The sequence below is a fragment of the Athene noctua genome, chromosome 1 (genome assembly GCF_965140245.1).
Source record: "Athene noctua chromosome 1, bAthNoc1.hap1.1, whole genome shotgun sequence".
In the NCBI taxonomy this organism is placed as follows: Eukaryota; Metazoa; Chordata; class Aves; order Strigiformes; family Strigidae; genus Athene; species Athene noctua.
This window is the reverse complement of record NC_134037.1, coordinates 138,148,611-138,171,283: the sequence shown is the minus strand read 5'-3', so window position 1 is coordinate 138,171,283 and position 22,673 is coordinate 138,148,611. Positions and strand designations below refer to the sequence as shown.

The window sequence follows — 22,673 nt, the reverse complement described above, 5'->3', positions numbered from 1 at the left end:
ACAGAATCACAGAATCATCTGGGTTGGAGGAGACCTTGAAGCTCCTCCAGTCCAACCATGAACCTCACCCTGACTGTTCCCCAACTCCACCAGAACCCTCAGCGCTGGGTCAACCCGACTCTTCAACCTCTCCAGGGATGGAGACTCCCCCCCTGCCCTGGGAAGCCCATTCCAATGCCCAACAACCCCTTCTGCAAAAAAATACTTCCTAAAACCTCCTGCTCTTTGAGATCAGTCCCCTGAACTGGACTTACATTTGCCCCTGCAAAGAGACTGGCACAGGGCTGAAACCACAATAGCCTTGATGGAGATTCCAGCTCTGGACATAATATCTCTAAGGTAGCAGGGTGCTGTGTCAAAGTTAAATAACCCTTGCCTTTGCTTCAGAGTCCAGAGCCAGCCCGGTCCCTAAAATACTGCATATTTCTGTACAGTGCCACCTGGCATGGTTTGAAGTTCACTGACTCTCTACAGAATTCCCTCATTGCACTACATCTGAGAACAAGCTCAAGTTCACATGAGCTTTCATAATATTCAAGCTTGATATCCCACTCACTGTGCATTATGTTGGAGTTATAGAACTTGGGATCATCCCTTTTAACACTGGCAGGGTTGCTGCAGTAGTCCTTGATGTTATCCTCTATGTACCAGCTTTTATTTTCATCAAACACAGCAAACATTGCTTGCTGCTCCCCATCTGCCTTTTTCTGAAAGACAATCCACACAGCACTTACATTTTATAAGCAGAGATATTATTAAGGACTCAATCCTACTGTGGTTCTTACTATGTAAGCAATATAACCTCCACCAGCGTTGTGGTAAGTGGGATCCAAGAGCTAAGTTAAAGGGAGTAGGGGGTCATGACTTCAAGGTCACAATCCTACTACTGCACCCAACCTGAGCAAGCAACTAGCACTGCTGATACACAGATGGTATATGATTGGGCTCTCTGTAAAAAGACCAGCCTCCTGGTTTGACCTGAGCACAAGCTTTTGACACTTTCTTCTCCCACGTGATGCTCAAGTCTTTGCCAAGCAAGATTTCAGTGGATGGCTAAAAACTGCTCTCCCAGAACTCTCCCATGCTGTTCGGGTTGCTTTGGATTCAGCCATGCCTGAGAGTTGTATCTGTTACAGAAAGGGCCTGCTCAGATCTGAATGTCTTGAGAGTGTGAAAGTATAATAGCAGCAGGAAATTTTATTATCAAATCTAGAAAAAGTGAGGCTGACCTTTTGCTGCAATGCTGCTCTTGCTAAGAAAAATCAGAATATGATTCTTCTACCCCTGTGGACAATTAGAGGACTGTTTCTTCAAGTAATTTCTTCAGGAGCCTGTTGTTTTAATTACTCTCTACATGACAGTTCTCTAAGGGGAGCAAAGCCAAATTCACTGTAGGTCAAACACTATTATTTGAGCAAAATCTATCTCTAAGAGATTGCCAGACACGTTACCTGCACACCCTTCTGCGTCAAGGCTTCACTTTTACAAATCAGAAGCGGGCCAATCAGTCCAGAGGCTATATCTCTCTCAGTATCTACAGCACTATGATACAGCCTTGTAATACACTGGGCATCCTGTTCAGTGGGTTGGTCTGTTCTAGCAATTTTCCATTCATAAGTGTATGCCTTCCCAGGTTCAATTCCTCTACTCTGGGTGCCATTGACTAAGGAAAAATAAAGGAGAACAGTAATGATACAAACTTAGAGCCAGATCTTTATATAACATCGGGCTACAGCTTTTAATGAAATTGGTGCAGTTATGCCATTTCAAGCTACTTGCTTTGAGGGAGATGCTGTGGCTAGGAATGTGCATGTCTGGGAGACCTCAATTCTGTGCTTTGCTTCTGCTGACCACTTGTGTAACCTTATAGAGAAACCAAGGTATTACAGACAAATAACTTTTTTTGGTGTCATAGTTTTCTGTTCTTGTTTATGACCAGAAGTTCAGCATGAATTTTGTCTCTCTCTAAAGTCATAAACAAGTTCCTAGCCACATCATCTCCTTCAAAGCAGTAAACCCCTCCACAACAGTTAGTGCTGTGCAAAGCCTAATTCACAAATTTCTTACCTGCAGGATCCAGAGGATAATCAGCTCCTTCTGCATTCTTTGAAAGTGTCACTCCATGGAAGTAAATGCTGTAGGGTCGACTGGCCTTATTTTTGAATACAATCTATATTGATAGGCAAATAAAAATTTAGTATTCAGCAAATCCTTGTTTGAATACATAACAAGTTTCATCTACAGTAGAATTTTGCCTGGTTTCAGCCAGGAAGCAGTGGAAAGGCAAGGAAATGTCTTAAATATTGTCTGATAATATAAACCCATGGGTCTAAATGCTGCTGGCCTTTGTAGAGCCCACTGAGTGAAGTTCAGCGTCTTACACCTGATCTCTGGATAAATGTAAAGAGAACACTTGTTCTTCCAGCTACTCTGGCACACACTACCTCAGGGAATATGGAGTTATTGACTAAAGCTCTTAAGAACCTTAAATATAGGAGAAAACAAACACATTTTAAAACAAATCTTGTCCCAGACTCCAAGACCCAAAGGGGATATGGAAGGAAAAGGCAAAATGTTCTGTCTATTCTTGATGAAACCAGAAAAAAAAAGAAGAAATGCACTAAACTCAGAGTCACAGAGTCATGGTGGCAACTAAAAGTCATGAAACTGTCATTAAATGACAACAGAAAGGCAAGAGGATGTGACAGCAGCACAAGCTTGTAATGAAAACGCTTTGTAGTTTAAATATTCCTTCATGGGGTTATGAAATGAACTATGAAAACTGAGTATCATTGTTTAAACCAGCCAGAAAAAAAAAACAACATAAGGAATGAGAGGCTCATGAAGCTTGGCCTCACATCCAAATCCCCCCAGTCATCCAGCTGGGTCTAGCTTTTTTTCATTTTGGAACAGTGTTAACATATAAATATATTTTACAAAGAGTGTGAAAAAAGTGCGTTTATGTTGTAAAATAAAGTACAATCATGGAAACTATAGAGGGAATGCTGAAAAATTTAATCTAAACACTGTCAACTTGTGATCATACCTTTCAATCGGGCCAATATTTACAATATTAACTATATATATATATTTATTTTTTTTACAAAAAGCACAAATCAAACTAGTTCTTTTGTATCTCTGCCCAACAGAAAATGATGCTATGGTATAAATAATCTCTGAATTTATGTTACTTACTTTGACTTTGTCATTGAGTTGAGCTCTGATAATAGGGCCTAAGATTCCAGTTTCTTTGGGACGAGGATTTTCTAGACGTTTAGTGAAGGTGGCATCAGTATATTGCCTAAAAATAGCCTTTTTATACTTTTTACCTATGAGATTTGAGAAGTTGTCCAAGTGCTGCGCTTTATAGTGTCTTAAAAATAAAGGAAAAGACAAATGATCAGCAAAACATTGAATAGTGACATCTATTAGAATACAGAATTAGTACTCAAGCAACTGGTAGAAACCTCACTGCTTAAAAAATATCCAAATCCTAAACTAACCTAATGCTATTCACCCCAAATTCTAAATTTGGTACAAAGCTTGAAACATTATCTGTGGTTTAGTATTATATATGACCAATTAGTATCAGAGTTTACATTTAATTTAATAGGGTATACAAGCAAGAAAGAAACACACTCAAGAAGCAGCTACATTTTCAAGATAAAATAGCAGCAATCACTGTTCTCCTTTTACAAAGGAATAATTGAACATAGAATAAACAATTTGCTTACAGTAGCAAAGACTTTAGGAGAGACAAGAACAGATAATCTTAATTCCAGTCAAGCACCATACAGTAAGTAGTGTTACACTCAGGTTTAAAAACATTAGCATTGTTAATGCTGAGAGCAAAACTAGGATAAATACTGGGAAGTAGCACAGAATAATGTGTTTGTCCTCGTCACCTGCACTTCAAAAAAGGTTACTGAACAGGAGTAAACTCTGTAATTTTGAACAAAAGAGGAAAAATCAGAGCACTGAGGTGGTTAAATAATGGCATGTAACTAGCAGGGAAAGGTATAAAACTTTGCTCCAGGCAGTCCAAGAGCAAGTAAGAAGGAAGCAAATCACACTGAAGGAGGAGGAATACTTAGAGTTATGTGAACACTATATTCTGAGGAGGTATATGAAACTATAACCCCATACAGGGTAAAGAATTTGTCTAGTTCTGCTTAAATTCTTAAAAGTTCTTATGAACATCAGCTTGTCAGCGGGGAACTTTGCAAGTTTAACTTTACAGTGCACTGGCAGCATTGCATACAATGACCTCATGTACGCTACAGAATTCCTTCTATTTACTTTAGGCTGACCAAAATAACTCAATGTGTTTACTTATTATGACTTTTACTACATCTACATTGGTGCCCTGAAAAGGTCATTCATAGAGAAACCTCTCTTTCTCCCATTCCCTAAACACTTTATTGTACTGAACTTTTAAAAACTTTTATTTTCCGGAAATATTTCCTCCCTCCCTCCCTTTGCCTTCCTCTTGAGGATTGTTCATTTCAGCAGAATTCATGTTGAAAGGTAATTCAGAAAATAGGCTTGTATGCTACTTAGGGCATTTCCTAAGTCATCTTCATATTTTGGGCTCCCTATTAGAAGCAAAAGGTGTTCACTTTTGGGGTCCTCAGCAAAGAAAGTCATTGCCACACTGGTGAAGGTTCAGTGGAGGGTCATCACGGTGATTATGGAACAAGAGCATATGACATCAAAGCAAAATCTTAGTTTATTCAGTCATGTGAAGACCACAAAGGGAGCCTCTTATTTTTATCTTCAACTATCAAATGGGAAATTGTAGAGAAAACTAGACTGTGAGAAGGGTTGCACAGTGAAGAGATGAGACACAAGGTGCAACATGAGAAAATCTTACTAGATATAAGGAAAAACTTTCTCACTGTGAGGTTGCAAAGGTGCCCAGAGAAGCTGAGGAGTCCAGATCCTTTAAGACAATGAAAACTGGATAAGGCCCTGTGCAACTGGATCCAACTTTGCTGTTGGATCCCCAGAGGCCTTCTCCAACCTGAATTATTCTGTGATTTCACATTAACATTCCATATTGTGTTGACAAAGCATTATTTTACCTGTCGAGGCTGTCTGGAATAGTTGGGGCATAATCCCAGGTAACTTCTTCTGCAGCAATGAAGTATTCCCAGCTTCTGACCATGAGGCGTTCTTTATAGGAGAGACGACTCTTCTTCACCTCCTTGTCCCCACAGTCTCTTACAGTGAGATACCCGTGCATTCCAGCTAATTGAGAAGAAACAGTACCAGTGATTTTCCATTTTATGAATCTTCACCACTTCAACTGCATTTCTCATTTCTTTAAAGTTGCCAGCAAGCATTTGTTCAACTGAGAGCCACTTTTTCAGGCTTGAACAGGCTACATCTTTGTAGACTCTATAGGCTGGGAGCCTTCCAAGATGCCCATATTAATCAAAAGGAATCACAGAATCATCTAGGTTGGAAAGGACCTTGAAGATCATCTAGTCCAACCGTTACAGAAGCTCTCTCAGCTAACCCTCTTTGAAAATACCAGCTGAACAGACAGAAAATTGTTTTTTTCTTTTTTCAAAACATGTCTTCCAGCTCTTCTAAGAGAGACTTTTCTCATTCTTTAAAAGAGAATTCTGATCACTGCTGAGAGATACCCACTCTCAAATGATGAGCAGCAAGTATTTTCATCAGATTGAGTGTCCCTCAGCTGAAAGTGCTCAACTTCTCAGGAAACATTACTCATTTAATAACAGTGCTTATATCTGAACAGCCCACAGATACTTAGATGCCAGAGTACTGATTCACTGCTGCTCTGTGATCTGCAAATAGCAGTAAATCTGCAGGTAAAAATGCCTTTTAGTTCACTGTGCACTTTGCATTCCAGCAGAATTCCCTGTTCTCCAGTGGTTTTAGTGAAATGACAACCACCTGAGACCCAGTAACTGTACCACTACAAAACAGTAGAAGCTATTTGGGACATAAATAGAAGGACAACTCTACAGTTGCCTAATAAATAGGTGTTTCCTTGCCTTGTAGGTGCTTTTGGACAAGAGAAGATATCAGCCACCTTCCTTCCTCACTCACTGTCATGTTCACTGTGGCTGATGCTCCTGCTACAAGGTTAACGGTAGAAACTCGGTGGTGTCTTTGCTCCATGGACTGGCCATTGATATGAATGGAGAAAATTTCTGGCTTGGAACTCATTCCTATCAAATGCAAGCTAATGTTGTCATAGGCACAAACCTCTAAATCTGAAAGAGAAATGAGAGCAGGGTTCAGAATACAGGCAAATCATGCAAGTTCCCTACACACACTAGGTCTGGTGAATATTCGCTCAAAACATTAAAAAAAACTCTGACTCCTGTGATCAGTGTTTGCAACAAGAGGAAGTTTCAGAAGCTTGTATCTGTTCCATTTACAGTGGAAAACAGGTATTTAAATCTTACATACAAGTGACAACCTGACTCATAGTGAACTGGGGAAGAAGGAAGAAAACCAGTAGCCTCTTTTGGAAAGCTGACTGCTCCTTGTTTGGGGGGAAAAAAAACCCCAAAAACTGAAAAAGGCAAGAATATAAGCTAAAGAATAAGTTTGTATCTAGTCACAGTAACTACCCTATTCCAATATTTGTTTAAAACCCCCCACCTAAGACTTTTATATTTCCTCAACAAACTGGACAGACATGAAAGTAGCTCTTTAGGAGAACATGAGGAAAACACTAGCAACACAATAGCCCCATCACCACCTTCCTAGTCTTTTCCCACTGATTTGTCTAATTTAATGGTAACTGACTTTCCACATCTAGGAAGTCCTTCATCTAGTATGTTCTATATGCTGTAAAACCAGCAGTGCACTTAACCCCATCAGCAGAATAAAAATTAAAAAAGAGGGATTTCTCATTTAGTAATCCTGTTCTTTGAGCAGAATTCTTCTTAGAAGTAATCTTGTTATTCTGATCAGCAATATGGCATAACTTCCTTCCAGCAGCAGTTTCTCTTCTAGAATTTAGATGCTCACAGATATGTTCTATGAAAGGCTGTATCACATTCCTCCACATTCTTGTTCTCTTGCATAAAAAACAAAGGTAATATTCAGTCTTCATCAATATTAATTTCTTTCCACATAAGCCTGAACAGTACCTGGTAATGTCCCATCAATATAGCCGTTAATGGTGTACTTGAGTGATGTTGATCTTTGCCAACTCTTGTTTTCATCAAACACACCAAACATCAGTACGTACTCTTTGTCAAAAAGTTTCTGTGACCCATCCTCATTTAGGCTTCCTATGAAGAAGAAACAACAGGTCTTAATTTGAAGGAGAAGTGAAGCAGTTTTCACATCGATATAGTGGCATTAATGTGTATTTAATGAGCTACCTTCACACGTTAGCATGTACTGGCTGAACAAAACAAGACCTTAAGAATGCTCAAAGTGATCTTATTTCTGAAAGTACTTTTGGGTTGGGAAACCACAAAATCAAAAATCTGTAATATCCCAGAGGAGATTAAACAACATGCAATGAATTGTCTCAGACAATTCTGGCAGTGCATTACAGGGAACACCTTAATGAATGGGAGCACCAAAGAGCCTCCTGTCCACAGTCAGCTGGTGGACTCTCTCTTGAGACTGTGAGGCAAGGGGAATGATGGCAGAGTCACCTGGAATGTGAACACCGCTTTTTCAAGCACTGCACTGAGCTCATTAGCTCCTTTAAAAAGCATAAAACCAACCGCTCAGCAAACAACCTTTATTCTACAGAAGGCTGACAAATACTGCTGAAATGGATCACTTGCATGAAACCACCTTGTTGAGTTTGTGATACAGTTGTGATTTATGTCAACAAGCAGAATTCATTCTGGACATGCCACACAGAACTGGTGTGATTTTAACAATTCTTTCTGTTGATTGCTCACATCAAAACCTTTAATTTGCTACTTTCAATACATAATCCAGGACTAAAATAGATGTCCCTCTGGACTGCAAGAACTAAAAGTTTGGGAGCTTGCTGATTGTTCTACTCAGGAAGAGAGACCAGCAGTGGAAGCAGTTATCTTTAATGTAATCCTTTTTACTTATGACAGGCTACAAAGTTCTGTTTTCCTGCACAGAAGTCTCAGATCAGAGGAATGTATCTGCTTGTCACACTAAGAACATTCAGTCAGTGCTTTAACTCAGAATTCCACTTTCTAACCTTCCCAAGGTTATACCACCTATGCTGCTCTTAACATGTCAGGCTGTGGTGGGCTGACCCCAGCCAGCTACCAAGCATGCACACAGCCACTTCAGTGCTTCCCCACCTCCAGCAGGACAGAGGAGAGAAAAGAAAGGACAAGAGTGAGAAAGCTTGTGGGTAGATAAAGATGGTATAAGACGTGAAAGAAACAGGGGAAAAAACCCCAAGCAACACAAAGGAAATCTCTCATCATCTCCCACAAGCAGACTGATGCCCAGTCAGTCTCTCAGGAACAGGTCAACTTCCTTCACTTTCCTAGCACTGCTCCTTCTTCCTCTACCTCCATTTCTACTGCTGAGAATTGACATTACAAGGTAGGAGATATCCCTTTGGCCAATTTGATTTATCTGTCCAGCTGTGTTCCCTCACAACCTCTTGCCCACCTGCAGCCAGCTAGCTGGCAAGATCTGAGCAGGAAAAAGAGAAAGCCTTGTCACTGTGCAAGCAATATTCAGCAACAGCTAAAACATGAGTGTATTATCAGCACTATTCAGCCACAAATCCAGAAAACAGCACCATATGAGCTGCTGTGAAGAAATTAACTCCATACCAGCCAGAAAAAAAACCACAGGCATGTTGCACACCTACCACAGGCAGTGCCCAGTCAAAGAAACCCTGCTCAGAAATTTTAAAATGTGAGTAGATAGCCATTTGTCTTTGCTCTAGCTCAAGACAGAGCACAAAAACACATGCTCAAGTTGTCTTGAAGGTAGTGGTCAAACCAATCCATCTCAAACTCCTATTCAACTCAAGCCCATGGTATATGCGTAAATTTGAGAAGCCTGAGAAGGAATAAAAGCAAGTAATTCCAAAGCATTTGTCCAGATTAACTCCACCAGTATGCCATAAAGTGCACCCATACACCCAAACACAGACAAAGAAAACCCAAACAAATTTGGAAAACTGCAAGTCCTAGATAATACTAAAACCACTAATTCTCAAAAATCTTCAAGAGGAACATAATTAATACTAATGCCACACCTTTGAGGTGATAGGAGTAAGTGTGTTCTGCAGTTAAATGGATATCTATCAGCAAGGAGAGTGCCCTTGTACAATCCACACTGCAGCAGTTTTATGTTTGCTTTCAGGAAAGCTTCAAGGTCCAAGTCCATGGAGTCTGCAGTCTATACAAAATGTCTGACTCAAACTGCAGGGAAAGAGGATCATGCTAAATAAGTCAGAGCTTTCAGTAAAAGGATATATAACTTGGAATAAAATAGGATTTAAGGGATCAGCAAGTAGTTTAAGTAGCTTACACAGTGGTATGCTGTTTCAAACTCCTCTCACATCAGTGGCATGTACCTAGCAGTTATTTATAAGTCCTACAAGACACCAGTTCATATTAGTAGAGATGGAATTTAATGGCTAAAACTGCTAGAAATCTCAAGTCTCTGATCACATGCAAAGAAATTTTCGAAGACTTATAATCTGCTCAAATTTGGCCATATTTTCAAATGACATATTGCTCTGCGATTTCAAATCCTTGTTACAAGAGCATGGTACAGCCTCTTAAGGCCCTTAAAAAGGTATGGGTAAAACAATTATTTCTTACCTTGTTCTCTGGAATGGCTGAACCATTTGGATTGAAGCTTTAAAAAAATATTTATTCTAAGACAGGAAATTTGAGGTCATATATTTAGCAGTTAAGCAACTGAAAGTGCAACCAGGACAGGCAGATGTATCTATTAATAGCATACTCTTCCATCCTATAATTATAGGATGGATCTGCATGAAATTGGCATTAAAAAAACTTTAACATCTAAGAGAAATATGTTGAAAACCATTTACTTCACACTGCATGTAAAGATGTGAAAAGAAAAATATCTTTCCTCATTACCATACAACCTCTATTAAGTAATGAAAGTATATTAGTAGTCTTAAATGAAGAAATGAAACTCATAGTAGCCTTAAAGCATTTCATTACCTTTCTTACAGATAAGCAGTGCTCCAATCAGACCAGAGTTAAAATCCATTGCCATGTTCTCATGAGAGTAATATGCATAAGTAAGACAAGGAAGGTCAGCTTCTCTTGGACCAACTTCTTCTGTTATATCCCACATGTATGTGTAGACCTGGCCTGGAAGTACAGCATCATCTCGTTTTTCTGCAGATGATGTTCTGTCATCATACAGGGAGCCTGCCAAGAAAATTCTGTCAATAGGGTGGCATGAAGACAAAGAGCAATTAAAGCATCTGCAATGCCCTCCTACAATCAATTCCAAAAGCTTGGTTTGTTCTTGCCTATATGATACTTCAGCTTCAAAGAGCTAAATGATGATTCTCTCCCAGTGTGGAGTAGCTATTCCACCATCCTGTTTCTTACAGATTAAAGATTCCCTAGAACTGCCATCACTGGCAAAAGATGGGGCTCTCCATCACCCTGCAGGGGGTTAGGAGGGCAGGAAGCTTCAGCCTGTGCTCAGTGATACTCCTTGGAGGAATAACACTGACTTTGTCAACTTTCTAACTGTCTCTCATAAAGCTACTGCACAGACTAGCATCACCTTGCTGCCTCAGACCTTCTGTGCAGTGTGTATCAAGATGGCAGTAATAGCTCACATCTATATACCTACTACATCCAACAAATTTGCAGTATGACAAAGGGGAGCCAGAGAATCCAAATCCTAGGTGCAAAAGGCACATTAATAAGAGAGTCAAACCTGAACTACTTATCACTTCCAGTAACATGTGCTGTTCAACTCCACTAGATGGGCTTGCAAAACTCTTTGCACTGACACAATAAAGCCTTGAATCAATTTGTAAACTGCAGGGCAGAGCTCTGGCTCAGCACCCAGGGCAGGGCAATCCAAGAAGCACAGGCAATCAAACTCACTCTGTGCTAGTGCAGACATTTAACTGCCAACTTGGTCAGTTTATGATCTCTTTTTTTGCTAGTCTCATGAGGGTTCCAGGTTCCAGGAACAAAACACCACAAAGCTGAGCATGAAATGCCGAGTATCAGAGCAATGTGATCAGCACTGTCAACTGCCTTTACCAATAACACTTTGATTATACTACTGCAAGGGATTTGTAAAAGGTTTTTTAAGACCTGTATTTAAGAGTTTACATGTCCTGAAATAGAATATTTTGCAATCAGATGGGGGCTGGACCAGATGACCTCCAGAGGTGCCTTCTAACATCAACCACTCAGATTCTGTGAAACAGTACTAGCACACAGGCAGCTGGTCAGGAAACTGCGTGTCAGATAACACTCCTATTCCTAGGGGGACACTGATCAACAAGAAAGGAACTGGCAATGGGTGTAAAGTTTTAATCCAGGATCAACAGGTATTTGTGTTACACATTCTCAAACATTGGTCTGGGCTCCTCTCAATATTTCATGCATTAGTAAATGAACAAAACATGGAGGTTTTATAGTATTTACCTTCTGCATTTTTGTTGTAAACTACACCTTGGGCATGAATACTGATTGGTTTGTCAGCCATGTTATTAAGGTGAACGACTAAAGTGTCTCCCACTTCAGCACGCAGAGTTGGTCCCAGAAGTCCTGTAGTTATTCAAGATAAAGAGAGAGGAAAATGTGAGCAAAACAGTGAAACAGAGTTCTCTCCTCACATTAGGAAATGTGAGCTCTCAAAGTACAAGTTGCAGAATACAGGCAGAGAACGTGACACCACTGCAGTGAAGATTTACCCATAAAAAGGCATGTGGGGATTTAAAACCTGCAGCTCAGTCAGGAATGTTATAAATTGCATCTCTGACAACTAGCACTTAAACACAGGAAAATGGTAGATCAGGGAAAAAAACCAGTTATTTACAGATACAAAAAATTTATCAAAGGTTCATGTTGATATTCATTGCGAATTTCTATGAATCCTTCATATACGATTTAATTAAACAGTTTTAGGAAGGCAGACATTTTATAATTTAAGAATTTAGAGAAAAGCATTGAAGCACATCTCTTTGAACAGCACTCTCAATGGCAAAAGTCACAGAACAAAAAGATCTTTCAATCCCAAAATGTTATCTAAAGAAATCATCAGTTCCATGTAGCAAATTTCTTGAGGCATAGCCCACAAAAGGTTTCAAGAGGGGCTTGTATCCCTACTCATTAGGCTGCAAAAATAAGCAATGGAAGAAAACTGCTAAAACAACCTTTGGCTTGTTAGTCTCTTTCCTTGTTACTATTTTGTAAACTTCTTTCTCTAAAAAGAAAGAAGCAGTTTCAGAAAACACAGGAGAACAAACAAGACTGGAAAGAATCAGATCATAGACTAGACCTTTCAGTGCAACTTGTAACTTGCAATTTTTTATCAGCAACTTCACACACCTTTACTTTGAAATTTAAATCTGAACATCTAACATCTGAAATTATTTTATCTATTAATATGAAACACAGACAGACTTTATAAGTACTCTGCATAAGGATCAGAACACAAGCACCATACTTAAGTATGGTGTAAGTACAAGAACTTGACTCTATCCTTTTAAAGTGTCTTCAAGCAGTAAGACACACAAAGGCAAGGGAACATCTTTCACACCCAACCACATAGTTTTTATTTTCCTTTCCACTGATCTATCAGAAACATAGTTAGCCTCAGGCCTTAAGCTCCTTCCATGTGAATTGCTAGTGTCAGCTCTGTGACTGCCATACAAGTCTACATGTGTATGGGATGTCTCATCAGATGCTGAAAACAAAGGGAACAACTTTGTACTGTGCAACTAAAATTTGCAGATAGGACTGAGCCCCAGCCTCTGAAAATCCAACTTCTCTGTGGCCTCTGAAAGCTTAGTGTACTGCAGAGACCTCATCCCTGTGCCTATTTGGTTTATGTGCTAAACAATGAACACAAAGATGCAAGCTTGCTTAGCCTGTTACTGGCTTTGTCATAAACAGCAAATAAAACCACTCAGAACATTTTCCTCCTGTTTACCTGCAAATATATTGGCCGGCTTTTCTTTTTTAAAATCCACTTCATGTTCTCTGTAAGAAATTTTCTTAAACACAGGATCTGAATGTTCCAATCTGAAACCAAAAGTTACAAAAAAATTTAAAAGGACAAAGATTCCCAGAGATGCCATGTCTGTTTAAGGGGTATCTCAGAACATAAATCCTGCAAGTACATTCAATCACGTACATATTTTGCTGAAGGCAAGGCACACAGTCCAATTCTTTGTAGTGTCTTCTCTCCCTCTTACTCTATTGAGCTAGGCTATTTCATATCAGACATTCAATTACAGTACCCAGTACAGTCTTCCCCTTATTTTGCCGGTGATTGTTATATGTCATCTTGATTCTGCGATGATCTTTGTTTTGTGCATTTAAGACACCGAGGAAGATGTCTTGACCAAGCTCAACCTAGAGAGAATTTGACAAAGCAGTGAAAAAAACCTGAACTTCACTTTACTCAGCCTCATGCTTGAACTTGAAGAATCACCACCAGGATTCTGAAATGGCATTAATAGCAAGCTCCTGCAGCAGCAGTGACCTTGGAGGCAAGCACAAAACTGCTTCCTGACAACAACTAAAAATCTCACAGCAAGCCAGAAAATTGCCTTCTAAGAAACACTGCAAGTGTTCTTAGCCTTGGTTTGCAGATGAATCAGGCACCTGGTAGACAACACTTAGAAACCACACACAACACATCTGGAATGGAAATAAATGGATAAAAAGAGGGCTGGAGGGATAACAGCTTGTATTTAGTTTCGCATTTATTGGTTGATTTCTTATAATACATATGATGACTGGATTCAACAGTAATTCCACTTGCTTTTTTAATAATGCCCTTTCAGGCACATTTGACAGTGGGGAGCTGATGGGGTGCTCAAGCACAGAGATGGTGGGCAGAGATAGCACAGTGCACACGCTTCAGTGACAGTCAGGGTCCATAAGGGGGAGATGTCTTTTCGTACAGATCTTTTCTAAATTCCTCTATGACACTTTCTTGCAAGAGAAACGTCAGGCAGTTCATGTTTCAATTCATTCTGCTCCCTAAAGTCACTGGCAAAATTTTGTTTCACTCTTTAAGGAGAAGGACCTGATCCATAACCTGCATTGACAAGTGCTTCCATAACGCAGCAATGCTCAATAGAATATGCATATAAGAATGTGGGGTGGAAGAGGAAGTTTTTCAATGCCAATTTTATAGCTAGAAGCAACAAAATATGTAGCTTACTAACACTAGAAATCTCAGACTATGCAAGCAGGCCTAGTTAGTAACTTCTGGGAATGGCAGCAGCAGTACTGCATGAACAGATATGTTTTTTCCCTTTGCTCTGAAGCGTCTTATCGCTTGTACATGGCAACAAATCTCTACAAAGATAAGAAAACTGACACTCAGAGAAGTTGTGTCATTTTCTAGCCTCTGTGGTTGGAAAATTAAGGAAAAAGTTCAGGAGGATGCATTTTCAGCCTCTCTTCAGTTATTTAGAGCCAAAAGCAGCAAAGTATCAGATTCCTACACTGTATTTAGACATTCAGCTTCTAATGAAAATAGAGCACATTACATACCCAAACACCTTTGGGATCCAAGCAATTAGCTCTTCCTTAGTGTTGGGGTTTTTTTGTGGTTTGTTTGTTTGTTTGTTTGTTTTTTTTGTTTTGTTTTGTTTTTTGCGTTAAATTTCTGTAAGCTCTACAAAGTTCATCAGACCCACTTGGGCTGTGACTTGCTTTAAATACTTATGTGAGATATTTCAATAGGCACTGTGTATGAAAAACTCTTAGCTAACCAGAGGGTATTTCAGCTGAGGTTTGAGGCAGTTTTGTGGGTCTGTACTGCAAGAAAACAGTCTATCCACAATGTGATGCTTAATGAAACAGCAGCTGATGCTTATATTGGATGCATCCACTGCAGAGGAGAAAGAAGTTCCAAGTACTAAATTCACGTTGCATCAGTACTTAAATGGCATTTGATTTCATATTCCTACATTTAAATCCTGTTTTTGTCTGTTTTGCCAGTTTGACATTATGCTTATACCAGTTGTATTAAACTTCCAAGAGGAGTTTTAAAATCATAGAAACTTTGGTTTAATTAAGTCTTGAAAAAAAGAGTAGTTAGAAAGTCTAAATCTGAACTGGAAAGTCCTTTCCATAACATCCAGAAATGCAATACATATTAAAAAAAAGAATCACAAAATAAACAAAAATAAACAAGCCATCCACAAAATAAAAAAACCCGCAGTAGTATGCAAATACACCTTTCAATGTAGGAGAACAAGTAACTTGTACCATTTCATGCCACTTCATGAACAAAAGCTGTGTGTGGTGACTACAGTGAACACAGCATAAGAATGAAGCCTAATTTAAACAGAATTCTGAATTACACCCAAATTTTGTCATCTACAGCATTGCACTTGCAGTGGTTATAATCCTAGGGATAATAGTAATACAAATAAGAAACTTTATATGGTTGATTGGCATATGCATGTAGGCTGGCTGTTCTGCAATGCTATCTGAAAAAATATGAAATTAATATTTTCACTTAATGAAGTATAGCAATGCTTGATCCTATAACCTTTACTCGGCAGAACTCAGGATGGACATTTCACAAAAACTACTGAACAACTCAGAAATAACATAGCTAGTTCCAAAGTTCATCAGCCTCTGATTTAAGTGAAAGTGACAGTATCCAAATTGGAACATATTTATTCCTTCAGCAAATTCTAAAGTCTGAATGCTTTCAAAATCTTACCAAGGCATGGCTCAACATTGCTCAAAATCCATATACCTAAAATTGCATTAAAAACACGAAACAACAAACATCAACCCACACAGAAGATGATAAAAGCAAGCTCTGGAACATATTTACAAAAGTGCTCTGGAAGCAAAAGTAATTCTATCCACTAACGAAGTAAACAAAAAGGAGCTTTTAATACTTCACTGGCTCCAGTTCAGATCATGCTGTTTAAAGTCACACAAATTCCTCTGAATCCAACAGATCAGGCTCTAAAGTCCTCCTGAACTCTAAAATTCCACAGGAGTTGAGACAGATAAAACACTTTCAGTCACAAGAGAGGACTAGTTTCATCCTTATCCTGTATGTTCTTACCTGGACTTTCCCTCATATTCCGGTTTGTAGGTCCAGCTGCTGATCTGAGCAGCTATATAGTACTCCCTGACCTTCGCAGCTCCCACCACAAGCTTCTCTGAGTCTGGCCACCATGAACCAAGCAGAAGCAAGAGAAAAAGACGCACGCAGTGGAGTGTCATGGTATAGATGCCTGTTGATGCTGCTCTGGAAGTCAAGGCAGAAACCGCTGCTTTTATTGCTGTTGCTGCTTCTAACTTCCCCTCAGAAATGAAATAATTATGATGCAAGAGGGTAACAGCATTTGCTATACTCAGGTCATTGCTCTTCACCTCCTCCTCCCCTTGCTGACAGGGATCCAAATAGAGATAAAAAACTCTATTTGTTTAAACTACCTTCCCTCCCCTCCTCCACACCATCTTCAGTGAGCACCAAGGAGAAGCAGCTTCAGCCCCATTACAGACTATGGTTGGGTCATTGTCTACTGAAGCAGCAGGATATCAGAGGCAGAAAACAATTACATAGATTACTTACAATTACAGGATATTTAAGTTGCATAGTTAGGAAGAAGGGGGGCATATTTTCTATCTTTGCAGAAAACAGAAACCCAACACACAGCTGGCACTGATGGAAATTTCCCAGTTCAATGCTACATCTAAGAAATCATTCCCAGTTAGAAAGCAAAATGCTGAGGGATTAGGTGTGGGGTCTAGAAGAGCTAAGTCTAGTTCAAATCTAGTATGTATACTACATACTGATAAGAGTAAACCAGTAACCTTTCCAAATATGTTGTCAGCTTCAGTTTGGTTCCTGCTACACTCAAGTATCTCAGGTACTGGATAAGGAACAGGCTTCTCAGTGGCAGGTAGGTGACAGGTCAGCCTGAAGACTTGCCCATAGTCAGAATCATTCTAATTCAGTCTTGATTAGGATCTGATGGCATTTATCTAAAGAGAAATGATTAAGAAAATAACTTTTGATATAAGCTAACTCCAAATATCAACTATATCACCAGAAATGTTTCCCTGTTTTTGCCAGTGCTGACTTTGTCAAAACAACAAGAAAATTGTTGAGTGTGTTTCCCATACACTGGGATTACTGGAAGAAGAAAAACCCGCACTTATTTTTTTTCATGGATAAAAGACCACAAAAACTTTTTCAATAATGTTTTTCAAACGTTTTCATGAAAAAGTTACCTGAAAACCCAAATCAAAATAATTCAACTCCAGATCCAGATGAAAATAAGGACATTTCGTCAGACTACTTCAAAAGAAAACCTGATCTAGATTTGATATATTGTTCAATAGCAGAATGGTCTAACTGGCAGCTTGGTTAGTTCTATCCAAACTACATAGTACCACATGGCCTTAGAAGAGACAGAGAAAATGGTTGGAAAAAGACTGATGAAGACCAATAGCTAAATGCTCCCTCCAAAGCTTCAGAATAGTTTGGTGCCTAAACCTGAAAATAACTGTGATTACTTGGACAGCGTAAGACTACAGACATCATGGAACAGCGTCAAGGCAGCAAACTGAACTTAAATTACTTCCTATTGCACCTGCGTGGAGTTAATCACTTATTCCCATGAGCTGCTTTGACATACACATTATGTATGAAAAGGATTTAAAACCCAGAATCCAGCAACAATTAAATTGGACCAGAATATATACACTGAGATTGAAGAGAAAAACTTTGGTAAACACAGTCCAATAGTATTTAATTACTCATTGATTATTGTTTTGATTGAAGAATTCCTCATAAACCTTGGTAAACTATTTCAGTAATTTTTAATTTAAAAATTATAGTATTTGTCTCATTTCTGCTCTGGTCCCAATGTCATCTCTGGCTCAGAATCTATTTCAATGCTGATGCTTAAGAGTTTGATAGTTGATGTGAAAATGCCTATAATTTAGATTTTATGAAATAGATCTGTGGGCAGACAATTCCTTCCTTTGATCCACAACCAAGGGGAAGCAGCTGCTGCTGAAATGCCTGGCATATTCTGTTGATTCTAAACCATCCTCACTTTTAAGTTAGCTTGTCTCATCTCCAGGTCTTCAACATTCATACAGAAGCAGACAGAAAATATCATGCAGCTTTATCAGAAAGAAACTGTATGAATGTATGAGTTCAAACTCCACCCACTGGGCTTTACAACATGGTTCCTAAAGCTCCTTCCCATACAGGGGTTTGAAGACATATTCTTATGCGACTGGCTGAGGAGACAAAACTAAAATACACTTTAAACAAGTCTTCCTGTAATTCTGTTTAAGGAACAAAGTATTTGAATTTGAATTTTCCATTATAGGTTTTTAATACTTTATTATTCCCTGTAATAAAAGCTAAAAGATTGCAGGCTAAAAGTTAATACCCAGAATACCTGCTTAAAACCCCTTGCTTTGGGACTGTGAACTAGGAATCATCAAAGCTGACATCAATGAGTTACTTCCCTTTTATCCATTTTGATGAATTTGGGGGTTGAATTTTCAAATTTCTTAGCCAATGAATCGTGCAGTGCCAATCAAATGGTAAAAGAAATTAAAAATGCATTACAACAGTGAAATTACTTTTACAAGGGTGGCTGATAATACCGATAGTTTTAAAGAAGAGTATCGAATTCGTCCAGATATACATGCTAATCTCCATCTAGCTTAATGGAAAGTATTACCCTCTTTAATCCTTTACGAACAAAAAGTTCCCCCTTATTTTCTTCTCTTCCTGTAGAAAGATTCTCTTAGAATCAAGGTAAGATTGAATTGCCTGAAATTATCTGGGTCAGCCTGCTTTTTTTTTTTGTTTTCTTTAAGCTATTGCATTATGTTATCTCCTAGATCCAGGCTTTGGGAAGTTTCACAGTGTTCTGAAAAAATCATTATTAATAATCCAAAGATCTTGTTTTCTTTCACCTGGCCGTTAACTTCTAATATGTGCAATTACATCCTCTGACTGACATGGTAGAAGTCTTAATATATACACACAATTTTTTAGACAGTATTGGTTGCCTGCAAGCTACTACTATTAGTCACATGCCAAGTGACTATAGAATACGTTCTTCAGTCTTCCAAGACAGTGCAACTTTGTTGTCTATAAATCTATATAGCCATAATCTTAGCTTCTTCAAAACACTGCACATGCAGCAAACTTCATATTTGATCCTCATTACTTACTCCTGTCTTTAAATGCAATTTACATTTGGTCACCAGCAACATCAAAAGATCTCGTGGGCAATAGCCATTCATGGAAGAGCACAGGTCTAGTCCATGCTGGCAAAACAATCTCTGCAGCATGATGAACAATGTTATTCTCAAAACTAAACAGTACCTTTGGATGTACTGATAGCGAGATGCCAAATGAAAAGAAAGCATGGAAAGAGAAGCACAAACAATACTTTTTAACACTAAAAGCTGGTCTTGCATCTTCTAACTGGGGAAGACTACTGTCTGTTCTGACACCCAGTAATTATGGTCCTGATTCTTGTTATGCTGTATGTGAAAACATACCAGGAGTGTATGTACTAAGGCTTTAAACCTAACTGGAATTGGCAATTTTTCACCTAGAATAGCCTAGGCTGAGTCTGAGCAACCAAGAACAAATAACATTTTTTTTTTTAAAGAGCTGTAAGAATGGTGATTTGCAACTTTCTGCAAATTACTGATTAGGAGCCACCATAAACTTGATTCTACTTCATCACAAATACTATCCTATCCTACCATTTGCTAGCAGGAAGCCATACCCTGATAGCTGCCATCAGTTTTAACAGATGCGTTATAGAGGCTGAGAGGTATAGAGAAGTTGTAAAACAATTATTGAATTGGTTGCTAATAACGCCCTCACGTAGATCTCTCTCAAACACACAAATAGATGCCCAACAGTCCAGCAAGCAGGGTGCAAGGACTTTCATAGGCAAACAAGGAGTTAATTATTGATCAGCAGTGAACACGTAGTTCTGAAGCAGGTAAAAGACAGAGGGTGCACTTACCAGATCTGCCAGGCACAACTTGGAACAGAACCCATCAGATAAATATCTTCACTTCCGCAAGAAGGCACTAAAGCCAAGAAAGGTTAATCTGTGAAACAGCTCATTTTATAAGTTTAAGGTAGATGTACTATATCAAAAAACACATGAGCAGGCAAAAAGAAAAGATGGCAGAGAAACTCAGGCTTCCTTTCAGACCACAACTTACTCAAAAGGAATATATACATGCATTTTGCATTTGATGGCAGCTGATACATGAACACATTCTGCATAACTGCTAGAGGAAGGCAGGCTGTGTAACTTGTGTGGGCACACACATTCCACAAGGCAGTAAATGCAGAACAGTATTTCAGACTGTTCTGGTGCTAAAGGCTTCAGAAGACAGATAATTTTAAACCTAAATACACTCACATGTTCTAAACCTATATTTTTCCTTAGCAGAAAAGCAAATGTCCTTGATTAAAATTGGGTGTTTCTCCAGTCAGTATGTTTGCCAAAACCAATTATTTAACAGGACCTAAAACTATTTACACAGAAACACTGAATTCAATAAAGTTTCAGAGAAAAAGAAATATATGAATTTTCTAAATATTGTAAAACCTAATTTCAATGCTTTAACAAATTTTGTCTACGACCACTGGCTTTTGGTCTGAAAAAAAAATATTTTAAGGAACAAAAAGAGAGGAAAACACACTAGTTTTCTCTCTTCAAAAACATTAATAATGTCTCACTCAAAATTCTAGACCCAAAATAAGCCTTTTATTTTTTTCCTGTGTGTTTAATTTTTGCCAGAAAATTTTCAGTTTGGCTCCACAAAGAATTTTACTCCCTCTAAACCGTGTTTGTGTTCTCTGTGTTCTAGTTTGTCTTCTTTACTACAGAGATTTCTTTATTTGCCCAGGCTTACAACTGATATGCTAAATGAGACCAGCTGCCCTCACGCTAAGTCCATCTAGCACCATATTCAACTTGGCTTGTTTTCTGTATGGAATAAAAGTAATAAGAAGATCAATGCCCACGACATGATGTTAACCAGGTGGTACAGCATTGCAAGAGTTTGCAGCTAGGAAGATTTGCATCAAAAAGATCATAAATACCTGTTGGAACTTAGAGTGGATTATCAAAAAAAAAAAAAAAAAAAAAAAGAGATCTTCTTATCAAGTTGTACACATACCTACTGCCAGCAATAGGTATGATACTCGAGATTCATTAACTTTTTCTTCTTTCACATGGTTGCATATTCTACATCCAGGTATCTCTCTTTTTTAAAAAAGTACACTTAGAACAATTCTTATAAATTACTAGCAGAGAAGGTTAATTTCCAATAGGAAGCTGGTAGCTTTCAGGAAATACAAAATCAAGAAGCTTTTAGCATAATTAAGACACTACATGACTCTGTCCCTACAGATTTTACAACACCAAGACAAACCGAAGCCATTCTACTTCTCTAGCAACAGATCAGGCTGTTTGCTAGCAAGCTGGTTAAACAAGCTCCACTTTCCCATACATAAAAATGCAGCCACAAAAGGACAAAGCTGAAATTGCCCTCATTCTTTAACACTATTTCCACCCTTCATTATTTATAGGTCAGACTTTGATTAGACTTTTAGAAGACTAAATACAGAAGTGCACTTCCCCTGTATCACTTGGAAGCTACTGCTTTTATCTTTCTTCTGTGTTTATTTAAAGTATTTTTTTGTATTTTAAAATGTATTTCGTGTAAATTGAGGACTATTAGATTGAGGACTTAGATTTGACAACAGAGCTTGTGATGGTCATTATTTTATATCTCTAAGATTACTGCCTTTGCATCATAACTCATTCCCTTAACTTTGGTTCAGATTCAGTGGAATTAAAATTTCACCCACATCTTCACTACATGCAGCACTGCAGCACCTGAAACTAGAACATACTCAAAGTTCAAGATCAAGACAAAAAGATCTAGAAGGCAAGCAGAGTCACAAGAACTGTAAGATATGCAGTAGGAAAGGGACTCCAGCAGAGCAGAACTTCTCAGGAGCTATTTTGAGGTAAAGGCAAGATTCAGACAATTAATGACCATGTAGGATTTGCCAGAAGCTATAACTGGTTACTTTGTTTGCATATGTTTATAGCAGCAATCTTCACTTCTAACAGGAATTTTATTATTAGTCCCTCCCGAACAGAAGAAAAGGATTAACGTCTAGTACAACTGCTGCCAAGTGCACCCAGGACAAATTTGCATGCTCAGGTGCAGCCGCTTTGATATCCAGCCAAGCAGAGCATCACACATCAGTCACCAAGCATCAGGTTTTGTGATACTAGATATTTCTGTGCTACAAATGACCCAAGACATGAAATATCATGGTGCTGATGGAAGCCATTGGCAAGTTCTCTTGCAATTCTGCTGCTGCTCTGTTCTTCTGCTAGAGTGAGAGAAAAGTGCCTTCATCAGTTTATACTTAAAAAAAAAATCATGGCACTTAGTTCTGTCAGG

The 22,673-nt window shown here is 38.7% G+C and overlaps 1 protein-coding gene across 1 annotated transcript in view; it reads right to left on the bottom strand.

The window, feature by feature from the left end:
- Nucleotides 1-17,095, bottom strand: part of F5 (coagulation factor V) — a 38,391-nt gene extending 21,296 nt beyond the window's left edge. The window contains exons 1-12 of the mRNA XM_074897677.1: nt 16,998-17,095; nt 16,243-16,428; nt 13,126-13,217; nt 11,616-11,738; nt 10,155-10,367; nt 7,137-7,280; nt 6,027-6,248; nt 5,085-5,250; nt 3,196-3,373; nt 2,068-2,170; nt 1,452-1,663; nt 557-707 (exon numbers count right to left, since the gene is read on the bottom strand). Coding sequence (XP_074753778.1) covers nt 557-707; nt 1,452-1,663; nt 2,068-2,170; nt 3,196-3,373; nt 5,085-5,250; nt 6,027-6,248; nt 7,137-7,280; nt 10,155-10,367; nt 11,616-11,738; nt 13,126-13,217; nt 16,243-16,403 — 1,765 coding nt within the window. The 5' untranslated portion in view covers nt 16,404-16,428; nt 16,998-17,095. The remainder of the gene's footprint in view (nt 1-556; nt 708-1,451; nt 1,664-2,067; nt 2,171-3,195; nt 3,374-5,084; nt 5,251-6,026; nt 6,249-7,136; nt 7,281-10,154; nt 10,368-11,615; nt 11,739-13,125; nt 13,218-16,242; nt 16,429-16,997) is intronic.
- Nucleotides 17,096-22,673: the final 5,578 nt, after the last annotated feature.